General features: G+C 44.4%; 1 protein-coding gene across 3 annotated transcripts in view; it reads left to right on the forward strand.

The window, feature by feature from the left end:
* Window positions 1–1,229: 1,229 nt before the first annotated feature.
* Window positions 1,230–27,257, forward strand: part of NPAS2 (neuronal PAS domain protein 2) — a 106,688-nt gene continuing 80,660 nt past the window's right edge. For all 3 annotated transcript variants that reach the window (XM_038128258.1, XM_038128266.1, XM_038128276.1), the window contains exon 1: window positions 1,230–1,980. In XM_038128258.1, coding sequence (XP_037984186.1) covers window positions 1,685–1,980 — 296 coding nt within the window. In that variant the 5' untranslated portion in view covers window positions 1,230–1,684. The remainder of the gene's footprint in view (window positions 1,981–27,257) is intronic.

Consider the following 27,257-nt stretch of genomic DNA (forward strand, 5'->3'; position numbering starts at 1 on the left):
GGGGGACGCGGCTCCTGGGGCTGAGCCGGCGGGAGGCGCGGGGAGCGCGGCCGGGAGCGGCGGGGAGGCGGCGGGGTCTGCCCAAGCCGTGCCCTGGCTCCCCGGCCACTTCTGCCTTCCTTGGGAAAGAAGGGCAACTCCGGAGCCGCCGCCAGAAGCCGGCAGGAGTGCCCGTCGAGGCAAGAGCAAGGCTCCGATCGCCAGCTCCTACCGGGCTCGATCGAGAATACCGCCTTCTCTCTTACTGGCCACTTTGCAGGACGAGTATTAGAGAAAAAAAAAAAGAAAAAAAAAGAAAAAAAAAGGCGAAAAAAAAAAGGCAAAATAGGGAATAAAAAGAATGACCTACTTTGAAACAAGAAAAAAAAAAAAAAGTGCTCTCTGTCAAGGTTTTGCTCCAATTGCCTGTGCGCCGTTGCATAACCAGCTCGGGAGCTCCTGCCTGTGCCCGGCGAGGCCGTGAGCCTGCCCCGGGGCAGCGCGGTGCCGTGCCCCGCGGCGGCCCGGGTCCCGCCGCCACCAGCGCCGGGACAGCGGGCACGGACAGGGCGCGGGATCGCCCCCGAGGCGGGGGCCGAGCGGGGAGGGCGTCCCGAGCCCGCCGAGCGAAGCCGCGCAGGGTCCCGCCGGATCGCCCCGGGAGCCAGGGCCGGGCACCGGGCACAGTCCTGCTCGGCGGGGCCGGCGGCGCCGCCGGGGGCTCCCGGGGTCAGGCTACCGAGGCGTGCGCCGGTGCGGAGCGGGCATATCGCTACAGACATATGTAAACGTGGGCACGCCGGGGTTCGCTCGCGGCGGCGGTGTGAAACCATCCTTGATGCGGGGCTGGCTCTTTGGTTGAGGGTTTTTTTTTCCCTGCTTCCCCTTTCGTTCTCTTTCCAGCTTCTCCTTTTCTTGGATCCTCGCCTGTCTCCTCCCACAGAATGAGAGAGAGAGAGAGAGAAAAAAAAAAGGTCACGTATGTTTGGAAAAATATGTAGGTCAGTGGAACATTCCCTGCACTTGTGCACAGGAGCCGGGGCGGGAGAGCTCCTCCGCAGCCCTCTCGCTACCCACCGCCCCGGCCCGGCCCTCCCGGCGCCCACCGCGGGTAGGGGGGCGCCTAGCGCCGGGGTCCCTTTCCCCCTCCCTGACCCATTTTGAGCAACAGCCTCCCGTTTGGGCGCCCCCCGGCCCTCACCCCCCCCCCCCCCCCCAGCTTCCCCCGCTCCCTGCCGGAGAAGGCGACGAGCGGCGGAGGAAACCGGTACGGAGATCCTCTGCCGCCGGCGCCGCGGCTGCGCCCATGGGCGGGGGGCGCGGGGCGCGCCCCCTCAGAGCCGCCGGCTGAGGGCGCGGGGCGGTGGCCCGGCGGCGGGGGCAGGCGAGGGGAGGCGGCGGCGGGCGGCGATGAAGGGCCGGCGGAGAGGATGCCCCCGCCTCGCCCGCCGGGCTCCAACTTCGCGGAGAACTATCGGCCCCGCAGCCCCCGCGCCCGCCCTGCCTCGCCAGGCCGCGCGTCCAACTTAATGCCCCAGCGGGAGCCCCAGCCAGCAGCCCCCCCGGCCTCTGGCGTCCGCACTCCCCCGCAGCAGCCCGGGCTCCCGGCGGCCTCCCGGTGCCGGCGGAGCCCCTGGCCCCGGCGCGCGTGGGTCCCGCGGCGCCCGGGGCGGCGGCAGAGCGGCATGCGGCGGCCCCGCGCACCATGAGACAGGGCACCGGCACCGGCGGCAGGCAGGAGGCGGGCAGCGTCCCCGGCTCCTCGTCGGCGAGGAAGAGTTTCCCGGCTCCCGAGGCCGGCCTCCTGCGCGGCTGGAGCAGCGGCGGCCGCTGCCGCAACGGCACCGGGAGGCACCGGAAAAGCGGCGGCATCCAGCTCGCCGGCACCGGCGGCGGTTCCCGCGCCCAGGTGGCCACCGCGGACAGCAGCAGCAGCGGCGGCGGCGGCGGCGGCGGCGGCTGGGGCTTCCCCGCCGCGCTCCCGCAGCACCGGCACCCCAGGTAACGCGCGGCCGTGCGGCCCCGACCCTGCCTCCGTCCCGTGGGGCGCCCACCCGCGACACCCGCCCGGGGGGCGCCCGCCCGGGGCATCCACGCGGGATGCTCGGCCACGCGTGACCCCCGCGGCGGCGGCCGGGGTCAGCTCCGCGGTGCCCCCGCTCCGCTGGGGTCACGGACGTGCCCGGTGGTACGGGGTGGCATGGCTCTGCCGCGGGAAAGTTTCCGTAGGGAGCCCGCTTATGTGCGGTTGCCTGTCCTGGCCGGGCTGGTGGGACCCGGCCGGGCGGGCCCCTCCGTTTGGAAAATAAGTTGCCCCCTAAGCAGTGCTCCTCGCCATCTCGTTTTGGTGTGGAGCTTTCCTGACTTTGGGGATTCCTATAAGCTAGACTTGAACACGGTCTGCGATGCGACCGGGCAGTGTTTGCTCAAGGAAAACTTCCAGTAGGACCAGAGTGGGGATTTTGAATGGGTGAAAGCTCCCGGGGGGAGCAGGGGTTGTGTCGTGTGCTGGGAGAGCCCTGCTGCTGCAGCAGCCCTGCGCAGAACTCCCCTCCCGCGTGTTTGTATCCGTGTGTGGAACGGGGTAAACCTTAAATACACGGCTGAACGGCAGCAACGGATTCACGCGGAGTTGTGCCGTGGTGTTTTAGAGGTGTTTTCCTCTGTGGTCACTAGCCTGATTTGTCAATTAACAAGCACGCTCATCCAGAAACTTTGCTCCGTACTCCCTAGCTGTCTACAGGATGGCAGCTTACTTTCGCTCAAGTGACTCAGAAATAATTAGCGGTTATAAGCGTTACAGCCAGCAGAGGAACTTGGATTTTTTCATGGCGCTAAACCTACAGAAGGGCTGTAGGGATCTCTCGGATGGGCACAGGCAACCTGAGCATTCAGTTCAACAAGTGGTTGCCTCTTGAAGTGGAAAATTATCTAATTTACCTCAGTGTGAGATGTTAATACCCTAAACTGTGGGTTTAGCTTGTTTGGTGATGCTAAATAATTAGAGTTCGCAGTGTCCAGACATAGCCAGCTCATCCACTGATCCACGTCTGATTCCAAATGCTGTCAGCTGGTGAAGGGCCCAATCCTGCATACATTTCAGTACATGAAAATGAACACAGGGTTGCTCTACAGAGATGGCCAGGAGTATTTGGAGAATGTGATTGCCAAACTGTACATTATTTCACTGAAGATGTGAAGATGAAGGTTTTCTAGAACTAAGTATGTGACATCAGGGTGATTCCCCAAGCTGGCAGCCCTTCTGTGCCCTGCACCAAAGCCTGCAGAAAGTGAACTTTCCTAAACTAGTTTTCCCTCACAAATAAAGGTGCCTTCCTGCACATTTGCAGCGTTGAATCCACAGAATTATGATTTTTTTCCCCAAATCTCTACCCTAAAGTATGCAAGAGCCCTTGAAGGAGTTGCTTTCTAGTGCAATGCTCTGCTCTCAGGTGGTTATGCATTTGCTAAGCTTAAGCCTCGGCTGCTATTTTCCAGATTGAGTGCCTACTGAAGACAGACTATCTTTGGGAAGTTTCAGGTTAAGTGGTTTGGCTATTTCTGAGAACAAGATAATACGAAAACTTGTTCTTTGACAACGTATTTGATGAAGATGGTTTAGGTATACATCCTGCATTAGGAGACCTTCATCTATCTGGGAATCTGAATGTTTTTCGCTGTGCTAAGAAACACTTTCTTTGAGACTTAAATTCTTGTGGCATCGTGTTTTGGAGCAGGGAAAAGATATTTTGCTTGAGATCATCTTGTGATGGGGGTGTGCCTTTTTTTGATCTTCTGAGAATCTTCCAGAATTTCTCTCCAGTATAATTTTCTCACAATGCTCGGGGCGTGTGCTCTTGGGAGAGGACTTGTTGAGGGCTTGACCATTATACTCACTTGAAGATGCCCTCAGCACAAGGCATGCTGAACATCCCAGCACTGTTAGGAGCTGAGCAACTTCTCCTCTTCCTGGGAAGAATGAGAGCACTCCAGTTGGTGGCTGAGGGGCTGAATGGACTTTCCCCCCAGTTATTCTTCCAGGGTGTTGCTTCTACAGGGAGCACGGGAGGGAGAACTGAAGACTTTCTCAGCTGTGTGGCAGAGTGTGCCTGGTGATGCCATGGAAGGGTGAAGGAGGGAACTGTTTAATTCACTTGCATGGTGACAAGAAATTGTGGGACTAGAACTGTCCCACTTCTGAGAGGTAGTACTGGTGATGGATACATGGAGAAATTGAAGAGCAGAGAATTGAGACAAAGGATTTGGGGGTAATAGTGACAAATCTTGGGAACAAGGCGCAGGGAACAGTAGATAGAGGTGGTAAACCCAGGCTGAGAGAAGGGATGATGGAAAGAAGGAAGTTGACACTTGTCATGTGCAGGGACAGGAGATCTGAGCATGCAAAAACACAATGGTTTCCATTATTTCAATAACCAGGGCATGGTACTACTGCTTTTCATCCTTCTCATTTTCTTCCTCACACTGCCTGCTGTGTTTCAGCCCCTGCCTCTGCTTCTTTGCCTCTCCCCTGGATTGGTAAATGTCATAGAGTTAAAAATAGCAGCCAAATACACATTTTATGTGCATTTAATTGCTTTTATTTCTGTGTTAGATGAACTTAAGTAGCTTCCATTTGTGCTTATAGTTTTGTGTCTAGGCTCTTAGGGGAGATGCGCTTGAATTGCAGATTTTATAGAGGGATCATTATCTGTATAAAAATATAATTTTCCTGGATTTGGCTTAACTGTCTGTCGATCCTTGATCTTAATAAAACTTCTTGAACAGGTAGGCTGAGGCCATGAAAATATTTGTATTTTAACTAATTTAATTCAGTAGGTAATCTACATCTGCTGATAGACTGATTTTATGAGTCTGACTACAGAAGTTTGACAAGGAAGCACATGTAATAGCATTTAAGCAGAATGCATAGATGGTGGTGGATTTATTTATTACTAAAGCCATTGTGACATGCTATGGGACACAGAATATATACATATACATATATATGTATGCATGTATGTATATAAAACAGTATATTGCCAGCTGAATTCAAAATTACAAGAGCTGCAGGGCAGGAAGGGCAAGGGGGTGACAAGGGATGTGGGTCATATAGGCTCATGCTCTGAATAAGGAGCTGAGAAGCTGCAGATGTGGTCCATTCTCTGCTCCTTGCATTTATCTTGTGGTGGCTCCGGGATGTTGGCAGATGAGATTGAGGGATTTAGGGGAATGGCTTTCTTGGCCTCGTCCACATGAACTTGATGTACATTTTGGGGATAGAGGGATAAATACTGGTTTTTATGCTTCTCTTCTTGTGTCTCTTCCCCCTGAAGGCAAACTATGAGGCACAGCTCAGTCCAAACAAGACGGTTTTAATTAAACTTTGGTAAAGACACTTCTGTTGCTTTATCCAAGGACCATGGCAGAAAACAGTGTTTATTGCAGGCTGCCTGCCACATTTGGGGAGAATAGTCTTATGCATCCCCAGTGCCAGTTTTAATCCTGCTTCGGTCTGAAAATCCACCTGTGACTTCAGCAAAATGAAGCTCTCACAAAACTTAGGTCACTGGTGAGCTTGGACCTTTGTTACTAGGAAATAGCACTGCCATACTATGATACCAGTATTATAGTACCCCATCTGCCTGCTGTTTCCTGTCCTCTCCTTTACCTGCAAGCACTCTGGGGCAGTGCCATCTTTTTCTCCTGTGTCTTTGTGGCAGGTAGCCTGCCTTGAGCGACAAGATACTCCAAAAATGACCATGCAAATGGTGGGAACAGGGTGGTTATCTAACCTTCTCCTGCTTGGGCACAAGTCTGTGTAAAACAGCTGGGCTTCTGCTGGCCTGATTATGACAGAAGGTGGTTTTCAGCTGTTTTACTACCGTTCTTAGGGTTCTGCATTAAATAGAAGATTTGTAGCCAAAGTGGAATGATGATATGGGGAAAAAATGAGAGGACGTGTATGTGTGAGATCAGAACTGAAATTTGGAAATTCAGGTATGAAACCTCTAATTTCAAAATGTACAGGAAGTGCTGGCATGACAGAGTGTCATCTACTGGGACATTTCAATCACCCTTTCTCCTTGAGTATCTTCATGTAATATAAATGTAATATGCATGCCAGTTTGAAAATAAATAGAAGAAAATATATCTATAATCACAGAAATTAATTGCTACAGGCCACTGAACATGCCAAAGCTTAGACAAATCTTCCACGGACAACTCAGGAAAAAGAAGTCAATGCAATGTGCAGGTGTGAGTTAAAAACCAAAGCGAAAAAGAACATTTAAGATTATTTTTAAAAGGATGGAAAATAATAAAAAGAATCCTTAATATTTCACTGTAGCAGCTGTAATGTGCCGTATCTTCAGTGTCCTGTGCTGTTAATTGCCCCACATCAGAGATGGATAATGGTGAGGGAGAAGATTCGGAGGGACGTAGCAAATGTGATCAGAGAAACAGAGTGACTCCTGTCTCAGGACTGACAATGCTGATAAAGTGATGCAACAAACATCTGTAAAATTAAGCAAAGTATGGAGAAGGCAAACCAGGAATGACTGATCACAGCCACAGCAGCAGAGGGCACTGGGCAGGCAGTTGGGTTGCAGGAATGGAAATAAAAGGAGATTGCTCTTCACATGGCGTGGTCAGACTGCTGAGCTCCTCACCACAGGATGTGGATGCTGAGAGGTTACATCAGCTAATGAGGTGACTGGATGAGTTCATGGAAGAGAAATCCATCAAGGACTATTAAATTTAAAACCACTGCCTCTGGCATAGGAAGTTTTGAGCTGCATATTTTGGAAGCTTGGTGCGTATCCTGAAGAAATACCACCACTGGTTTGCCTTGTTCTTGTATTTGCTCCTCAGCACCTGTGTCTGGCCATGGCTGAGAGGGGCTGCTGAGCCAGGCGGTCTCCCCGTGTCTGCTCTGCAAAACAAAGTGGACCAGCATCTGGCCCCCCTCAGTTCCCAAGGCCATGGTGGTTTGTACCTTCCCTGCTCAGGGCTGGCCCCATTACAGCACATCTGCCACGGAATCGGCTGGTTGGGAGGAGCTAATTGAAGTGCTCCAAAGAAGAGCCAAGGCATGGTCCAGAACTGTATCCCAAAAAGCAGTGTACACTGCTTGAGCACCCTCCTTGGTGTCCTGTTGTGGAGCTGTGCAGTCATGCTGAGGATTATCTTCTTGGGTTCAGGTGGGTTCAGAAAGCAGTTCATCCAGGGAAGCAATCCCACCTGAAGGCACTGAATAACGAGGTGCAATGCCTGGCTGAAGAAGTCCCTGCTGGGAGACTGTAATATTGCTACATGCCTGCCCCACTGACACAGGCTTCCCCAGCCTTCCCTGCTGCCCAGTGTCAGGGAGAGGATTTGGGCCAAGGTGGGCGTCTTCTCTGACGAGGTGTTGCTGTAGTTAGAGTTTCATCTGTCTCTACAAGACCAGGCTTTGACATCCTGAACTGAGAATGAGAGGACTGGAAATAAAATTTCTTCAGTTATCCATGAATTTAAGCACTGGTTAAAACAGCAATGTTGTGTTGAGTGCTGTTTACTAAACCAGACAATTTGCTTAATCATCTAAAAGGCAGATTTTAAAGCCATGGATTGCATTTGCACAGCCATGGACGGCTGTGCTAAACCAAAGGCTGTATTGCAGTTTACTTAAGCAATGGTCAAAGCACAGTGTATTAAAATACAGCTCACACTGATGGCATTTTGCTGGCTTTTGGATTAGGTCTATTGCTATTGAAACAACAAGCACCAATCCCAAACTCAGCAATGTCTTAAGTCCTTCTGGTAGTTTCCTAAAATTTCCAGATGCTAACTGATACAGAAACTCCAGTGCAGTACTTAATGGAGCTCACAACTGCCTAGCTGTATATTTTTGGGCTACCTTATGTAATAAAATGGCAGGCCCTTGCACTGCCTTCACAAACAAGGTTGCATAAGCAGCCTGGGGAAACAACCGGAGCTCCAAGAGGCCTCCTGAATCCTGCACGTCTTGTTTGATCTCATTTAACATTATTTAATAAGCAATATTAACCTTTTCCTCTCTTCCCCCTTAAATTATCTAGAACCAGTGATACTGACTTAATTTCATGCACAGACCTCACTTTTTAGAGAAGTCATCAAACTTTCCAGTCAATTGAGCAGCCTGATGTCTGGGTAGCCTTGAATTTTCTGTAATCAGCACTCAATCTAGTTAAAAATAAAAAGACATTAAAAACAAAGCCTTGAACAGGAAAGTACTTGTTTTTCACTCTCTTTTCTAATTTGGTAAGCATTCTTAAAGTTCATCACTATGGTTTGTTCTGTCAAGGGATAAACAATTTATTATTCAAGCAGCTTTGGGGTTTTTTCCTTTAAAAACAGACAATGCTATTCAACCATTGGGAAGAAAACCAGCACAAGAAAATTGTAATCAATTTTAACAGGCTTGCAGATGGCAATGAATTTCTTTAAGCATAATGTTAGCCCTCAAAACAGTAATAATTGAGTTTGATCATGTATTATCCTTTTATCATCGATAAGCAGACCCGACTGTTTTTCTCTTGATTCCCTCTGTTAGGTGTGTCAAATTTTTAAGCTGGAGAACAATTTTAATAAGGCAGCTTCCACCTGTAATCTCTACATCAACAGGTGGATGTAACCGTGCAAAACCTGAGCATTCCTGGTTATCTGATTGAGTCAGTGGCTGAATAAATTTGACTTTTAACATGTCCTAGCCTTATTGGTTTGGGTGGGACACCTCTCATTAATAGTTTGGGAGAATTGACATATTTCCCATGTTATGCATAAGAACTCTATGCTTGCAAAATCTAGTCAATACTGTGTGCAGAATGATGAGCTAGGGATAGGATATTTCTGTGTTATTTTTAATTCTCATCCAAAATATCTGCCTCGGTGGTTTTTTGGGTAATTCTGTGGATTTTACTTGTATTTTGTCTGTTCCTGGTTTTGACATATAAAGCAGGAAAAAATTTTAAATTTTTTTAGGCTTTGCATTAGACATACCTACATTCCAGTTACACAGTGAGGGTTCTTTTAGTTCATAATTTATAAAGGGGAAAACAGCTATATGATTTCTGCATGGACCATTAAGGCCACTATTTACGCAGGCAAAATCTTCATCCTGTTCATCAGATAAACAACGAGTTGTTGTAATTTGCTTTATCTTTGTCTATGAAGATGAGAAGAATATTTTATTCTCCAATCTACTTTTTAATAGTTTTTTCATATAGTAATACAATATTTGGGAAGGATAGTTTCACATAAACAGCCTAATCAAACAATAGTTCTGTAAAGCAGTTGGGTGCATTTCCAACAATTTCACCAAGAGCAAGACTGATGAAAAATAAATAGGTCACTCATAGTCATTCCTGTATTTATATTTTTTTATAAGAAGGCCTGAAGAATCTTCTTTGTTTCTGGGCTGTCACTGAAGTCGATGGAAGCTCTGCTGGAATAATTCTGGGCCTTTAATTTGATTGTTTGTAGAGTGGCACCAGTCTTTTTTTTTTCCATTTTTTTCTTTCTTTCCAGCACAAAGGACCTTATTGTCAGCTGACGCACACTGATGTAACTCAGCTCGTTGTAGCAATTACATTTATACTGCCTGGCGTCTAACATCCGTATTTATTCAAAAATGCATCATCTTTTTCAACAACAGAATATCTTGTTATATCTTGCTGTTATTCAAGTATAAGAAATGAAGCTGCATTTGGTGCCTGTCCTGCTGTCCTCATTAAGGCAAAACTCCCACTCCCATTAAGGCAAAAATCAAGGAGAGTTCAGCTGACAGAAAATTACTGACTCGAGTTTCTAAAAGGTCTAAACTTTCTCACTTTCTGGGCTTGATTTTTTTTTTTAAATTTAATTTTAAATTTTTATCTCACCTTGTATTCTAACTCTTCCTTCTCCTTTTATATTTCTGGTTTGGAATCTTTAGCTTCTTTTACTAGGATCTTTTTTCTTTTTACATCTCTCAGGTCTTAGCACCTTCTACTTTCCACCTTGCCCTCCCCTCCTTTCTTCTCTCCTCTTACTGTCTCACACTCTCTTTCAGTCTGTTATTCTCACCTTCACTGACTACAGCACTGTAAAAAGTTGATATACGTCATATATGTTTCCAGGAATTTCATTTAGCTTGTTTAGACCCCTTCTATGTACAGGTGCTTATTTTAAGGTACTTGCCTTAGGGCAAAGCAGCAGTTTGTAAGATTGGTGATCCAGGCAGAGATTTATTTGCACAACCTTCATCTCAGTAATCCTTCCTCTTCTTCTGGGTAGAACCTTAGAATTTCCTCTGAAGTATTGATGCAGGGTTTCAGTAAATTGAGTTTTGGACTGATAAAATAAATATTTGGCATAGTATTGCAGTCGGAAAAAATTACTCGTGGATTTTGAAGTCTGTGTAAAAGGGGTTTTGTTGAGGGTGACAAAACTGGAAATCTCCAGAGAAATGGGTTTTATTCATAGTTCTTCTGCTGTGCAATGTTATGGGCTTAGACCACATACATAATGCTTTCTGTGCATCACTTCTCTGATCTGTAAACTAGGACAGCTTTGCAGAGTGTTGTAGGGTATGAACAATTCTGGGTGCCAGTCGTAACCAGGTGGCAGTGGAGGGCACGAAGCAGGGGGCTCTGGAATGCTACATAGGCCATTGACAGGAAGAGGACCTACAGTATGGTTGATCCACCTGTGTGGTTAGGATACATCAGGGCAGTATCTTGTCACTTTGCTTCCAGCTGTGCAACGCCTGATGACTTTGGAGCTCTCCCTGGATGTCCCAGCTCCACTGGTTTCCTGCACAGTGGCTCGGGTCCCCCCCTCACCCTGCTACCTCTTAATCGTTTGCATTTTTCAGATGGAAAGCATTTGGAGAGTGCCAAGTATTGTTATTTTCTTGCAAGTCTGACTGAAAGTTGTGTTCTTTGTCACAAGACCTAATTCATGCTTGTGAAATAAATAGTAGGTATATGGCTTCTTAATGTATAGTGTAGCATTTCAAGCTAAAGCTATCAGCTTTCTGCTTCTCAGCATCTGGATCCCTGCAGACATACTTCTTAAAGCAAAAGACAACACTAAACTCGCTTATTCTCCCTTAAACAAGCAAATATGTTTTCTCTTATGGGAATGATAAAAAAATAATTTTTCATGGTGCCCAATTGCCTGCTATTCTGGCAAACCTAAAATGAATCAAAAACTGCAGGCTATATATGGAGAGTAATGACAGTCAAAGAAGCATTTCTTCTTTGATGCAATTTCTGTTTGATTTTCTTAAAACCCTGCTCTTCCAAAGACCCATTTCCACTACATCTGAACAATAGATTTATTGTTGTCAGCTGAATGAGAAATTTGATAAAGATAGCTTTTCTATTTCCATTAAAAATAGATGATTTTTCAGAGGACTGAAGGATGTAAGTTCAATTTTTAAGTCTGAATTTCACATTTCATTTAACCAGTCTATAATACATATTTTTTCAAACTCCTGATTGGCATTAGACATGGCATATTTCTCTGCATATTTTTTCTTGCTATATTTTTCTCAGTGTGGAACTATTAGAGGGTCATTGCTCTGGTTAATGAAAGAGGGCTGACATTCTTTGTAAGTTGTGAGTGTTTAAATATCCTCTATGCAAATTTTCCCCTTTAATGAAAAAGTTTAAAGAGGCATCTTAAAAAAAATTATTTAACAGTGTTGAAAAATTCAGGTTACATGATATCCAGTGGTATGAGGTAATGACACATTCCAAATTTGCTGCTGTATAATTAAGAGGGGATTCCATATAGGAGATGTAAGCACAAAAAATTGGGTATGGCTCTTCATGATACTGCTGGTTTTGCTGCTGAATTCTTCAGTAGTTTTGTTAGAGTGTATAATCAGTTACGCTTGTGCTGATTTAATCAATTATTCTTGTGCACAAACAAACAAACAAACACACACAAACCCCAGCTAATTTCAGACTGAAACATCAGAACTAGAGATTTCACTTACAATGAAAGAAAACATTATTTTCAAGCCCCTAGAATGATTTTAAAAATGGCAAAGATATATTTGGGAGCTGTCATACTTTTGGGTACCAGCAGCTGTATATCCTTATTCAAAAGTGGATTTGGCTGGAAGACCAATTCATAAATATTGTGTTTGAAGATAGCAGTAAGCTTTCATATTTTCAAGACATAATGTAAAATGTGCAACATTTTTTTTCTTCGCTCCAAGAAGTTTGAGTTTAAACAGCTTGGTCTCCCAAATCCAATGAATAATGGCCAACAAACAAAAGTATCCATGGCTTCTTGAATCATAGGGGCTGGAGACCATTCTGTCTGTGGAAGCAGAAAGGTCAGCCTGCTGTGGTCAGTTTGAACACCCTCCTGCGTACTGCCAAGCTGTGAAGTGGCTTGGCGGCGGAAGATGCCAATAAATAACTTGACACTGGCACTCCATGACTTCATATCTTGTGGTCTATGAGCTTCCAGGCAAGCAACAGCCTGCTCCTAGCTGCATTGCTTGGAGAAACCAAGGGAGCTGGGGGAACGTCTCATTTTTCTGCTGGAAAACGAATCTATTTTTTTCTTTTTTGTAGTCCTCCTCTGCCTTGATCTGCTGTTTGGGGAAGTGAGGGGTGTAGTGGGGGAGGTAAGACTTATCTTTGATCTGATGGCTCCTTTCGTTCTGGGCTGCTCTCCAGGAAAAACTTTTTCTCCCTTTGGGATACAGTGCTTTTCATGGCAGAGGCTCTGCAAACAGGAGTGCTGTGGAAGATCCTGAGTTTGCCTGACATGCGTTTGACATTTTTGCACAAATTCAGCAGAGCAGCTTTATTCAGGTAAACACTTAAGCACATGCTTTTCATTACTCAGAATTTCATCTGGGTTTATTTCCTGAATATGGAAAGACTTAAGCACATATTTAGGGGCTGAACAGGTCTCCAGTCTGACTCATTTATAGAGCAGCAGGGATGGGTTGGATGGAAAGGGAGCACTCATTGCAGTAGCATGGCAGCTGTGAAGTAAGATGTACTGTCTGAAAATCAGAATGCTTCAAAGGAGCCTTGTTCTTATGGGAGGCTGCTTTTTGTCTGTGTATGGTCTCAAGAAAAGGAGCAGGCCTGAACTTTCTGCTTTTGTCTACCCATTTGTTCCTCTGTTTCTCCTTATTTTGAATTACGCTGCATATGGCTTGGATCATGTGACGTAGGTTTATAATTAGAATTTTTTGGTTACTCTGCAACCTCATGTTTGTCAGTTTTAAGATTCGCCCATCTGGTACCCCAAGAAGAGGACAGTGTTCTTTTGCAGAATACTTTTGGCTATCTGCATGTGAAGATGGTGCTGTATGCTAAGTCCTCTGAGGATTTCTCACGTTGCATCAGCCACAGAAGGTTTCTGAAATTTATTAAGTTTTTGTCAGCAGTGAACACATACCCAAACCTTTGGCTCTTTCTAGCTACTTCATTCATGAAAAATGTTTTTTCACAGTTTTGTGTGCAAAACTTAAAGTGACTCAGGCACTGATGTAACCTTTCTCGCTTCTTTTGAGGATCTGAATTATGAATCTAGATTAATGTTTTGCAACACAGAGAAGGAAAGAGAAATGCACTGCAGAGAGAGCTCAGAAATGGTTGTGCAGGAAGGTTGTTTGGGTGAGCCACATCTTGTCTGTTCTTAAACATCTTTGCTGACACTAGCCCGTGTTAAGGGCACAGTGGTAATTTCCTCTAACAGATATGTGTTGTGTGCAGGTACTTTACTGGCAAAACTAAACTCTTTCCCTGAGCAGAATGAGCTATCCCAGCAAAAGAATGTTTCAGGGGAGCAAAGTAGAGTTGGCAGAAAGATGTTTCCAACATAGGGTTCATTGACGGTTCTTTCACATTCCTTCCTGACAGTGTCCCCCAAAATTTGAAATACAGACTACACCTGAATAGAATATGAATAATGAGTTTCAAAACCTCAACTGATGAATAGCCTTAATTGTTGCATTTCTTCTTGCACGTTGACTTGAGTGCGACTACAGTGGAAGTCGCTTGTGTTTGGGGGATTATAATGTAGGAAGAGTCTCACTTCAAGCCAGTCCTTTTTTTTTTGCATTTTATTCTGGAGTTAATAATGTTTTAGAAGTTTCTTCCTAGTCTTGTTTCATGGCTAGTCTGCAGGTTTCTTTTGGAGAAATATATTTGATGTGAATCTCCTCTCACTCTGCCAAAGCATGACACTTCTTGCAAACCATTGTCTTAAAGAGCAAAGCAGTAGCTGGGAGTCAGAACCATCAGAAGATGTTTCTGGCATGAACTCAGGCAGCACTGCCCGTGTAGTGTATTTTTCCATTTAAGACTGATTTCCCATTGCTTCCTCAAATCTTACCCATTTTAGCTAAACCCATAATTGCAAGACTGCTTTTATGGATTGTATTGAATTTGCTTGGAAAGGTTGTAGTGAAGGCTGTAGGTGTGTATTTTCTGAGAAACTGCTAGAAACTTCCCTGATGTCTGACAGAGCCAATGCCAAGTGGCTCCAAGACAGAGCCGCTGCTGGCCAAGGCACAGCCAGTCAGCAAAGGTATTAATGATTTTGGGATAACATACGTAAGAAGGAAAAAAACAGTTATGGTCAGGAGTAACTGTGGCCAGAGAAGAGAGGAATGAAAATAAATGAGAGAAACAGCTCTGTAGACACCAAGGGTGGTGAAGAAGGAGGGGGAAAAGGTGCTTCAGAAGCTGAGATAACCCTGCAGGCTGTGCTGAAGACCACAGTAAGGCAGCTGTGCCCCTGCAGCCCTTGGAGGTCCACAGGGAGCAGATGCCACCTGCAGCCTCTGGAGGACCCCATGTCACAGCAGGGGGCTGTGACCCCATGGGAAGCCCACAGAGGAGCAGGCTTCTAGCAGGACCTGTGGACCCATGGAGAGAGGAGCCCACAGGAGAGCAGGTTTGCTGGCAGGACTTGAGACTCCGTGGGGAACTCACACTGGAACACTCTGTTCTTGGACTGCACCCTGTGGTAAAGGGACCCACACTGGAGTGGTTAGTGAGGAACTGTAGCCTGTGGGAAGGACTCCTGTTGGAGTCCTCCATGAACTGTCTCTGGTGGGAGGGACCCCACTCTGGAGCAGGGGAGGGACTCCTTTCCCCAAGGGGGAAGCAGTGTCAGAAGCAAAATGTGATAAACTAACTGCAGCTCCCATTCTCTGTCTCCCCATGCCACTGGTGGGTAGGAGTTAGAGAATCAGAAATAAAGTTAAGCCTGGTAAAGAGGGAGTGGTGGCAGGAAGGTGGTGTTAAAATTTGTTTTACTTCTCATGATCCTACTCTGATTTGATTAGTAATAAATTAAATTCATTTCCCCAAGCTGAGTCTGTTTTGCCCCTGACAGTAACTAGTGGGTGATCTCCAGTCTCTCTCCCCATCTTTAACTCTTGAACCGTTCATTACATTTTGTGTCTGCTATCCAGCTGAGGAGAGGAGTAATAGAGCAGCTTTGGTGAGCACCTGGCATCCTGCCAGGGTCAAACCACCACATCCATGTACATCTCTGCTGCTACTGCAAAGGATGATGCTGCCTTACTCCCAACTCTGGACACCAGTGTGTCAGAGCAGAAAGCTGATCTTGCTGAAATTTAGCCTTTTATTTATGTGGATGGGTTAATTGTCAGCTGTTGCATTTTCCTAAGCTGGATTACTGTGCAGCCACACAAGTTGCAGAGGTGAGAGGAAGACAAAGGATCTCCTTTGGAACTAGTGTGGGTTTAAGCCACTTTAGAGTAACAGCTGAACTTTTTACATTTCTGGATGAGAAGTGGGGCTTGAGGGGAGCTGAATGAAGAAATGGAGGCAAGGCTGAGACTCAAGGGTTAGTGCAGGTCAGGCAAGGACATGATGCACTGGGGTGAAAAATGTACCCACAGGAGTGGGAACAGTGAGCATGGATGGAGTTGAAAATGATGACCAGTAGGAGAAGAAACATGGACAAGGAGCAAGGGAGACAAGGAAATTTCAGCTGTAACCCATGGCAGTGAGGAAAAAGAAGAGTTGGAAAAGTCCTTAGTACAAGCTTGGCTAAGGAGGGAGTGGTGTAATCTAGCGGAAAGAGAGGATGAAGGGAGCAAGCATGGAGCTGAGCCTGGAAGAGGGAGATCGGGTGGCAACATGGGGGGAAGAGATTGGAGGAGAAGGGTCTTTGCACTGAGAAAAGTCTGAAAACAGGGTTCTTAGGAAGTTCTGGGACTTGGACAGCCAGAAATGGAGATGAGCATATACTCATCCTGCAGTTTATAACTGGCGTGAGGAGGAGTCTGAGATACTGAAGGAGGCATCAAGCTGACAGTCAGGGAGGACAGGCAGAAAAAGCTGGTCCATATGGACATCTGGGAGGGCATCCCAGTGCTGGCAAATGTGGTGCCCCTCTGAGGTGCCTCAAAGCCCAGCAGGAGAGCTGTCTTATGGCTTACCTCTTACTGCAGCCCATTGTCCCTTCCTACAGCAGGAATCTGTGACCACTCTGGCTGATGCAGCTTGTTAGCTGTAATGAGTGGAAGACTGCTGATATTTTGGAAATATCACAACAATGTCAAATAGTGAGGTTTTCCATTTTTTTAAAGACCTAGGAAAGTCACACACTCACAGAAACTGCCTTGAATGCTAACTGCTAGGGATGCAAAGCTGAGCACTCAGAAATTAAGAAACAGTATAATTAAGTCTGCCTGTGTAATTTTGATTTACTCCCTTCCTGTGTATTCATTGTCATGGAGTACTTAATGATTTAGTAATCACACTGAAATCAAATAATTTTTTTGTTTAGCTGTTGCTGGTCAGTTAATTCACTGGCAGTTCACAATCAGTTCACTTAGTCACTTCACAACTACTGGCATAAGCTGGGATGGGCAGGGGAAGGATGTTACCACTTTGGTGCCAGCAATGCTCGCTTAGCCTGGCCCAAACCAATACTCAAATAACAATATTACTCTCAGTGAAGTTCGGTAAAAGCTTCAGTTTTATTAAATATTGGCCAATTCAGGCAGATTTAAATGGATGATATCCTTGTTGCAAAGAGCACACACACCTGCAAAGCAAAGACTAACTTTTCTCGTGAATATATAATCTCGACTTCTTAACTCTTCTGGCTGAAAATAGGAATCATCAGAATTCCCAGGCAGACACCAGACTGCAGAATTTCAACCCAAGTGGTTTAATCATGGAAATGTTCTGTATAACCAAGTGTGGTGGTTTCTTCTAAGATTCTTGAAACTGGAAGAACCAGGCTTCCTGGCAGGCTCTGTCCCCAAACCGCTCCCTAGAAAAGGCAGAAGCTGAGACAGCTCCAATGAGGCTAGCCCTATATAAAATGCATATTTCCTGCACACTTTCTTGTTTGTTTTCAGGTATTTCTGCTGCTAGAAAACATTTGGTTTGGTATGTTTAAATCTTCTTCTTGAGATTTTAAGTTACACATTTTATCTGGTTTAAATAAATTAATAAAGATTTTTTTCTTACTAATAAGTACTAATTTTTATGACTACCTTGGTGATATAAATTTCATTTTAAAGAACTGTGCACCATTTTTGTATCTTAGAAAATATCAGTTGCTCAAGTTCAGAATGATGTAAAGCTTAAACAGTTCTTTCTGATACAAATTATTTCAAGATTGTCAGTATGTAACCAAACTCTTGAGATCAAACAGATTTTCTAATTAGTTTTTTGATCTTCTAATTGCATCTTTTAGAAGCAGATTGACAGGCATTAATGGCAATTTAATGTATTTATAATTTACTTTATCTACAAAACCTTAGGTAGGAGGACTTTCATTGTCTGTCTGGATACTCCTTAAGCTAAGGAAACACAGTCTTTAGGAATCTTGCATTATCTTGCTTGCTGAGTTAGAATTGCATGTTTTGTAGTATACCTTTGGCTAAACAAGGTATTAAAACTTTTGCTTAAGTTTGAAGTTATTTTTATTGCTAAAGTGACTTGATCTCCCTCATGCATCAGTGTCTTCAGGAGAGTAATAGGTCTTGTTTCTATCATATATTTTTACACTCCAAGCCTATATGTGTGCAAAACAGCATCCTTTAGTTGTGAGCTCTTTAAGAACAAAGCTTTACACCTTTCTGCTGTGCAAGGCTGGAAAACTCTGAAAAGTAGAATAATGTAAACAGTAAGAATAAAAACCCTTGTGATGTCCATATGTCACATCCTGTCAGATTGATGCATTGACTTGCCAGATTACAGGTTTCAGTCAGCAAAAAGCAAAGCAAAATGGTGAACAAAAGTTTGACCTGTTTGTTTGACCTGTAAAAGTTTCCATATAATTAAAATACTCAGTAGATTTAAACTGATGGAAGGCAGTGGACTTGGCTGAAAAAAGTTGAAAGCAAATAAGTTACCTGTTAGATAGCTCTTCAGGAGAGAGTAATTCTTTCATTTATTTTGGTGTTTGGAGACCAAAAGCTCACCCATGGACTTCTGAGGGATCCAGTTACCATCTGAAGTCCATCTATAAGGGCCACAATAAATACTTTGTTGTCATGGTGATACAATGATCAAAGTCTGAGGGAAAAATTCTAGCATTTCTATGGTTCATAGTGTAAGATGCAAGAAAGAAATGACAAGAAATAATCGTATTATTTATTGTATTTTTATTGTATTTTTGTATTGTATTTTTTCTTGGTTTTTTTTTCTTTTTTTTTTCTTTTTTTTCTTTTTTTTCTTTTTTTTTTTTTTTGTTTGTTTATTGTAATTTTTTTTGGTTTTTTCCTCTGAACTCACTTCAGCAGGTTGATGTCTTTTATATGTTAGGAATTCCAGAGCTGAGGTCAATGTTCCAGAGCACAGTAGAGGGACATAATTGCCTCCTTTGACCTGCTAGTCACACTTCTTTTAGTGCAGCCTAGGATATGGTTGGCTTTCAGGGCAGTAAGCACACAAGTCCTTTTCCTCAGGGCTGCTCTTAATCCATTCCACGCCTAGCCGATGTTTGTGTTTGGGATTGCCTGACTCTGGTGCAGGACCTAGCACATGGCCTTGTTGAACTTCATGAGGCTCGCACAGACCCACCTCTCAAGCCTGTCCAGATCCCCTGGGTGGTATCCCTTCACTCCAGTGTGTCAGCTGCACCCCACACCTTGTCATTGTCGGCAGACTTACGGAGGGTGCACTGAGTGCCACTGCAAAGATGTTGAACAGCACTGGTCCCAGTACTGACCCCCCAAGGAATGCTACTTGTCCACTTGCTCAGCAAGCTGTTGACCTCAAATCTTTCAGTGCAAACATTCAGCCACTTCCTTACCCTCTGAGTGGTTGATTTATCAAATCCGTGTCTGTCCAGTGCCGGGACAAAGACGTTGTGCCGGACAGTGTCAAACGCTTTGCATGAGCCCAGGTAGATGATGTCAGTTGTGCTTCCCTCATCCACCACTGCTGTAACACTCTTGTAGAAGGTGACCAAATTTGTCAGGCACAATTTGCCTTTAGTGAAACCAGTTGGCTTATCAGTCACCTCTTTATTTTCCATGTGCCTTAGCATAGTGATACTGACTTGACTGTAGTTCCCTAAGTTTTCTTTTCTTTTTAAAACATAGGAACCTTCCCAGAAAGATACTCCGAATTTTAATTTAAAATTAAACTATTTAAATTTAATAATGTAATCTTGCATAGTTATTCTGATATTGTTAGTACTCAGAGGGAACAGAATAATGCTGTCATTGTTGCCTGGGAAATGTGATAGTCTTCACAATTCAGTTTCTAGTTTTCATGGCAAAATTGACACAAACTGGCCCAGTTGAATCATAGGATCATCGAATCATCAAGGTTAGAAGAGACCTACAAGATCACCCAGTCCAACTGCTCACCTGCCACTATCATTGTAACCCCTAAACCACCAATCCACATCACCCAGCACCAGATCCACACACCTGTTAGTCATCTTCAGCGATGGTGACTCCACCACCTCCCTGGGCAGCCAGTTCTAATGTCTGACAACACAAACAGTGAGGTTTGTTTTTTTTTAATATCTAATCTGAATCTCCCCTGGGTCAGCTTACGACTGTTTCCTCTGGTCCTCACACTGAAGGCACAGCAGAAGAGATCAGCCTCCACCTCACTACATCTCCTTTCAGGCTGTTGTAGAGAGCGATGAGGTTCCCCCTGAACCTCCTCTTCTTGAGCCTAAACAAGCACAAAATCGGGCCTCCCTGAAAGGCCATGCAAGGAAGTTGCTATGATCAACTGAGAGGATTCATAGTGAAGTCTACTGACAACTGAAAGGTTTCACAACACACTACAACTTAAGTCCACTCTGCCACCACAAGTGCGCTTTGGTGGTGGAGGACCAGTCCCATTTATAAATGCCAGATTTCCCTCCCCTGTTCCCTGCTCCTAGCTGCACACTTCTGCCAGTTGCCTTTGCTGTCCAACCTAATGAGGCTTCTGAAGAAGTTCTGTCAGCTTTCACTATCAGAGAATAAAAGAAAAAAGTAAAGGATGGCTGTTCATTTTTGGTTGGGTTTTTTTTTTGCCAAATTACAGAATTTAGTGAGCTCACAGAAGGAACATGGACCAGCAGTAAAGATAAGCAGTGCAGGAGAAGCAGGACGATCAACCACGTCTCTTTGGTGGCCACAAGCCAACTTGGCTGGCCCACTCTTCATGGCTTTGAGCATTCAAGATGTAGAGCCTGAACTGCCTGCTCACCTAGCAGGCAAAATGCATGTCCCCAAGGAAGTTCAGGATAAAAGGGAGGCTTGAAATCCTACCTTCTGCTGCTTCAGTGCCTTAGTGAGGGCTGTGCTTAGGACCATCTGTAAGGCAGGAATTTAAAGCCACAGTCCCATATGCATTTATGCAACAAATCTTCCCCTCTAGGTTATTAGTCCTAGAGAATATTACCCAGCTCAGATCACTTCAGAGGAATTGTCTCCTTTGCCAGCATGCTCGCAGTGTGTTTCTAGCCCCAGTCCAGTATTACTTGCTCACAGTGAATACCTCATTATTCCAAAGCACTGCCCTTCACTTCAGTGGTGTAGCCTAATGGGGTATGCCCATAAATCTAAATAGATCAAGCTGTGCAAGCTTTAGTCCAGTGAAAGGGGATGACTCACCTGATGAAGTGCTCACTAGTCAAAGCAAAAGCAGCACAAAGGGAATCTGAAGTGTCAAAGTAGTCTTTTGTCAATAGGGACAGATTCTGACCTTCTTAATCACACTGAGTGCATCTTACAAGTAGTCCCATGAACTAACTGAGACGACTTGTAGAGTAATAAAGTAGCTCTCCTAGGAGAAAGGGCACTGAATTCCAGCTCTAGGTCATTAAACTTGTGTTAAAGTCTCAGTCCATTTTGTTGGTGTCTCATGGTTAATGTTCCGTGACAGCCCTTTAATACACAAGAAAACAGCTTAATCTGAGAGTGCCCTCCTGGCACGTTATAAATTTCATCAGTATTGATGAGACTATTGAAATTCCAATTACAATAAAAGATGTGAAATGTCACACGGCATGGTGATGATCAAATGCTGAGCACTCTCCTAGCTTACTTCCTGGATACTAGAGTAGGCCCACAGCCCATTGCCGAAAACCCAAGATAAAGGCATAAATGTGGAGAGAAAGGTGAACACAAGGGGATATTCAAAGGGAAAAAATGCAAAAATTAAAGTAATAAATTGAAATTTAACTTCCAAAGACCTTGATTGTGTGAACAGAATTTATGAGAATGTGGAAACTTCCATGCAAGACTGAGGCAGCTTTATTTTTTTTTTAACATAAGCAGTACAAAAAACTGAGTGCATGTGAGCCATCATGCATAAAATCTGTATAAATACTGTGACTACTAATCTGGAGCCATTGCTGGATTTTTAAGACAATCTATGCCAGAAAAAGACTGGTGACCTTAATATTTTACTCAATAGTTGGTATGTCAAAAAATAATTTAACTTTGCTGACAAATGATAAGGAGGTACTTGTATTGCAGATATTAACTGCCTCATGCAGTTTTCAGCCTAAACAATGTAAATAGAAAAGTAGTTTTGTCAGAGTAAGGACATTATGATATGCCCCAGAGGAGTTAAAACTCCAGGAAACGAAAAGGAAAAATGTAGAAAATGTAGAAACTACAATTTAATAACATGTTTAAAACAGATACTTATTTTAGAACATGGACTCAACATCTTCCTTTACTGGTTTTTTAAGATGTACAAGTAAGAACCAGATGATGCACATTACTCAATCACAAAGTAAAGATCAATAAACATATCTGCAAAACTTGCATTTTTTCTTGGACTCCAGCCTACCTATGGAAAAAAAATAATTAAAATAGGACAAAGAAATTGAAGTATTAAATGCAGGGGTTTTTTTATCTCCAAATAGACTGTAAATCAACCTTCAGGCAGCACTTAGCAGTATAGAATATCAAGCCATATAATCATTACATATGGAAATACCATTACATCTGAGTGGCAGTTACTGTTCTCATTTCTACATATACTGTAAATATACAGCAGTGAACACTAATGCTCTTTGGTTAGATTTGTAAAACACAAGGAATACTGAAGTCAAAGGGACATGCTCAGTCTGGTAGTCTGATAATTTTTTAAGAATGAACTCAGAGGGATTTCAGAGACTCCTAAACCCTGAATCTCCACCTTAAGCTTTTGTACTTCTGCTCTTGAGTGTTTATTACATTATCTTCCTCCCCATGTCTGACAGAGCCATACAAGCAGAGGGCAATTCCACACCATGTGTCTGATAGCATAGTAAAATAAAGGGTTATTCTATAAACAAATTAAAGTTGGGTGGTTTTTGGTTTTTTTTAATGACAAAGATTTCTTTATTTTCCTTCAGATAATAGAATCATAGGATGGTTTCAGTTGGAAGGGACCTTCAGGATCACCTCACCTAGTTTCAACTGTGTGCCACAAGCAGGGACACCTCCCTCTAGACCAGGTTGCTCAGAGCTCCATTCTCCTGGCCTTGAACATTGCCAAAGGATGGGGCATCCACAGTTTCTCTGGGCGACCTGTTCCCGTGGCACACCACCCCCACAGCCAAGAATTTCTTTTGAACATTCGGTCCAAAGCTACCGTCTTTCAGTTTAAAGCCAGTCCTGCTCATCCCATCACTCCATGCCTATGTGCCAAGTCTCATGCAGCTCTCTTGTCAGGCCCCTTCAGGCATGAGACAGCTGTAAGGTCTCCCTGAAGCCTTCTTTTTTCCAAGTTGAACAATCCCATCTCAGTCGGCCTGTCTTCATAGGAGTGGTGTGGAGTGATCCAGCCCTATGATCATCTGGACTCGCTCCAACAGGTCCACATGCATCTTACATTGAGGGCTCCAGGCCTGGATGGAATACTCTCCTTTGGTGAGGTGTCACCAGAGGGGAGTAGAAGGAGAGAATCACCTCCCTCAACCTGCTGTTTAGAGATGGTTGTCCTTGTACATTTTGCTACCTCTTCCTTACTGCTTTGTTACTCCTCGCAGGATTTGGTCCTTGAACCTGCATGGTTTGGGTATTGATATACCAACGATTTTATTGGGGAAATAAGGACTATTTGGTCATGTTGTCTGCATGTGTGTCTGTGCATTTGTGTACAGATGTGTTTGTGTTTCTTGTGAACCTGCTGGCCTATTTGTCAAGTTTGAGAGAAAGATAGAGATCTTGAAATTGTTGAATTTCTTCAACTTTTATTACAATAGATACCTGTCCCTGTAGACACCAAAGAATCTACTCAAGAGCTTTCTGACAGTTTCACTACTCAAAAAACTTCTTTTCTTTTCTGCATACACTTCCTTTTGAATCTAAATGCAGTGGAGGATTAAGTGTCTCACATGTGAAGTGAGTTGGGCTTGGTTTTAAAAAATAAATATTTTAGAAAGAAAGAGGTGGCAACCAGGAAAGAAGTAGGAACTGGTCAGAAATTGGGAAGAGTGGATGGTTTTAGGACCAAGTGTCTTGAATTCATGGTGATAGCAGTTTTGGCAGATGAAGAATTATAGTAGTGGTTGTTCTGGAGAGATTTTTGTGCCTTGACTGCACACTTTGTCTTTTCTGGCCACAAAAAGAGAAAAGCACAAGTGAGAGGGGTTATTAATGGGAAATGCTTTATTGCTTTCCTAGGTATAATAGATGATGTGAAAAAGCAATTCTCAGGGAAAGCCAGAATCACTCTGAACACTGCAGCATTTAGGCCTGCTCTTGGCTAATTGCTATTCTAGAGACGTACAAAATAAAAAAAGCTAGAAGACGTGGTGCTGCTGATTACATCAGTAGGATCCACTGATCTGAGCACTCATGTGCAGCCAGCTGGCTCCTCTTTGAACTTTCTGAGGCCAGCCTTGCCTGTGGCACGTGAGCTGGGTGCAACAAGAGAGAAAGGCAAACACCATGAAAAAAGGAGGGGATAAAGAGACTGCCTGCTGAGCACTGAGCTTGCTGCTCACAGGGCCACCAATAAATATCACAGGTTTTATCTGGAAGGTCTGAGGTCTTCCCCATCATGAATTTGTAATTTTTCTCCTCCTCCACTCCTTAACATTTCAGAGGAAGCAGAAGCTGGCTACTCTGCTTGCCCTAGATGAGTCACTCCTCCAGATAAGCCTGACTGACTTCAAAACTGAAGTTACTGTGCATCGAGTAGAGATAGAAAAAAGCAGACTGCAAATGAGGAAATGCTCCTGCCAAATTCCAGTACCCATCATATAAAGTAATGCTATTTCATGTGTGAGGTGACGTGCTGTTTTGAACTGACTTCAGCTGATCGTAAAACAAAAATGATACTGTAATTGTCACATAAAGGCTCCTGACATAGCAGGGGAGAAGACTTCAATCTGTCACAACCTGTTCTCTTTGAGGAAGAAAAGGTGACTGAGAAAGTGTTATTTGGCACAGAACAGTGAATCAGAAGCAGAAATACAGTCTTCTTTCATTTTTTTTGGATGCGTTTACACTTGCTAATAGGCCACTTGGTGCTCTTAAAAAACTCAACTATTTGCTTCTACCTGGCAGAGACTGAGAATCTGCAGTCGTAGGAATGTGCCAGAAAAATATAGCTTGTTCAAAACCAAAAGTTTCAGTGAAGTGTGCAATGCAACAGTTTAAAACAGAGAATGTTTCACTGTGGACCTATAGACAGGATGCTCTCAGTGTCCAATGCTGTGGCCAGGGAATTCCTGCATGGCTGTAAGGCAAGAAGATTGCCTTTGTGCTTTCCAGTGCCTCCACTTTTGAAAGAACTCAGCCCACTTCTAGAAAACTTCTTAATGTGGAAACAAGGCTCAAGAAAGTTACAAAGGTGGATATTCAGACTCTCAGACTTTGGTTGGAATGCCTGATTTATCATTAGGGAGGCTGGGGGAACTGGGAGAATATAAGCACAGAGAGACAGTGAACCTCCTTTCCTAAGGAGCCTCCTGAAGCTGAGCAGTAGTGCTTTATAGCAGTGCAATCAGGCAGTCACCTCACCATAAAGGAGATAAGCCAGGCCTTTTTCAAAGGAGTTCTTCGATGAGTCAAAAACTGTCAAAAAACATTTGATTGATATTTTTGTAGAGAAGAAAGAGAAATGTTCTGTGTAAAAATATTGAAAAACTCTTTACTATTCTAATAAGCATAGCCATAACCAGACAACAGTATATCATCCTGGAACAGAGGAAGTTATAGGACATAGTACGAAATGGAACTCTTCCATCTCTGCTCTTCCTAATCCTGACATGAGACACCTGATGGGTGTGCTGCATGGCCCACACCCAGCAGAGACTGAAATACCCTCATCATGCATATCTGATAGCACCCATTAGTGAACACAACCTCCTGGACCCAATGCTGGTGGTAAAATGGGCCCAAGTCAATAAGGAATACCAGTCTCAAAGCTGCTGTCAGGCCTTTATTCCACACAGCCATCTTATTCTGCTTGGCTTTGGGTAGAGAAAATTAAAACTGAGATTAAGATTTGGGTTATTGCTAGCAATCACAAGATCAGGAGAATTCATTTTATTGCTACAAGAGTTCACTGGAATCACTTTAATACTGGATGATGAGAGGAAAACCTGAGTTTGAAGCCCAGCTGTGGAGGAAAGGAGGAGACACTGGGCAACTTTTATGCAGTGTTTGTGAAAGAGATACTATTAAGTTTTAGCTGTGGAAATACTGAACAAGGAGAAATACTCATGGATTACAGAAGACTGACCAGAAGGCCAGTGTGAAGTGAGAACTGATAGGACCAAAAGCTCTAAGGTGAATTTTGGCCCCATTGGGTTTGATGTAGGACAGGTAAGCAAGCTTAGGCATATGCATGAAGTGGGGCTTCGGGAATGGGCAGTTCATTTTGCTGGTGGATCCTATACCAGTAGAGGGAGAGGCAGACAAGGCAGGAGTCAAACATCTTAAATTTACTTTTCTAACTGTTAGAAGTCTCAGGTGACAATTAAAGAAATAAAAAGGCTTAGGATGGTGATTGCAGTTAAAATCAGGCAGAAGTGAGCTGCTCACTCTGCTGGGGCAATCAGCAGGAATTGTTGGGCTGAACTGAGGGTTTGGGACATCTGCTGAGAGGCAGATCCTTTGCTGAGTTTTACTGTCTTCATTTTGATTGGAGTCAAGGGAAATGGGATCTGAAGTGTTTAATCAATTTTTGGTCTAAGGCCCAGGGTAGTAGGATGGCAGCAGGTTTCCTCAAGGAGCTTAGAGAAGATTAGTTTTCATTTGAGGTTTGGAGGGACTGCAGAACTGAAGCACCCCTGATTTGGAGCTGAAATGAATCCTCAGTCATTGTCTCATTCTTCTCCCAGCCCTACAGACCCAGTCAGATATGAGACTTTTATCAGTCTCATCTCTAAACCTAACTTGCACATCAAAAGAAGTTCACATGCCCTTCCTCACAGTACAAACTACCTGCCCTTCAGCCCCAGTTCCAGTCCAGTGACCTTGCCGGTTCAGTGCTATTAACACTCCTGAAGCTGGTGATTCCACTACCCCATCCTTTAAACCTAGCTCCAGCACTAACCCTCATGCTTGGTATATTTTAGCAGCCTATATCTACTCCAGGGTTATGCACAAGCCATTTGCTCTGCTGGCATTTGTGCTCAGTCCAGCTCAGTGGGTCTGTTGAGACTTTCTGACGTTGCTCATCCTCGTTCCCATTACAACATAGACACTTCTGCTGGACCTAAGACAAAGAAGGTGCTTGCTCCAGCATCTATGATGTGAAACCCCCAGCCAGAGGGGTTTTTTTATTAGTGAAATTGAGACAATGCCAGAAGACAGGCAAGAACCCTAAAAATCTTTGTTG

This window comes from Motacilla alba, chromosome 1 (genome assembly GCF_015832195.1).
Source record: "Motacilla alba alba isolate MOTALB_02 chromosome 1, Motacilla_alba_V1.0_pri, whole genome shotgun sequence".
NCBI lineage: Eukaryota > Metazoa > Chordata > Aves > Passeriformes > Motacillidae > Motacilla > Motacilla alba.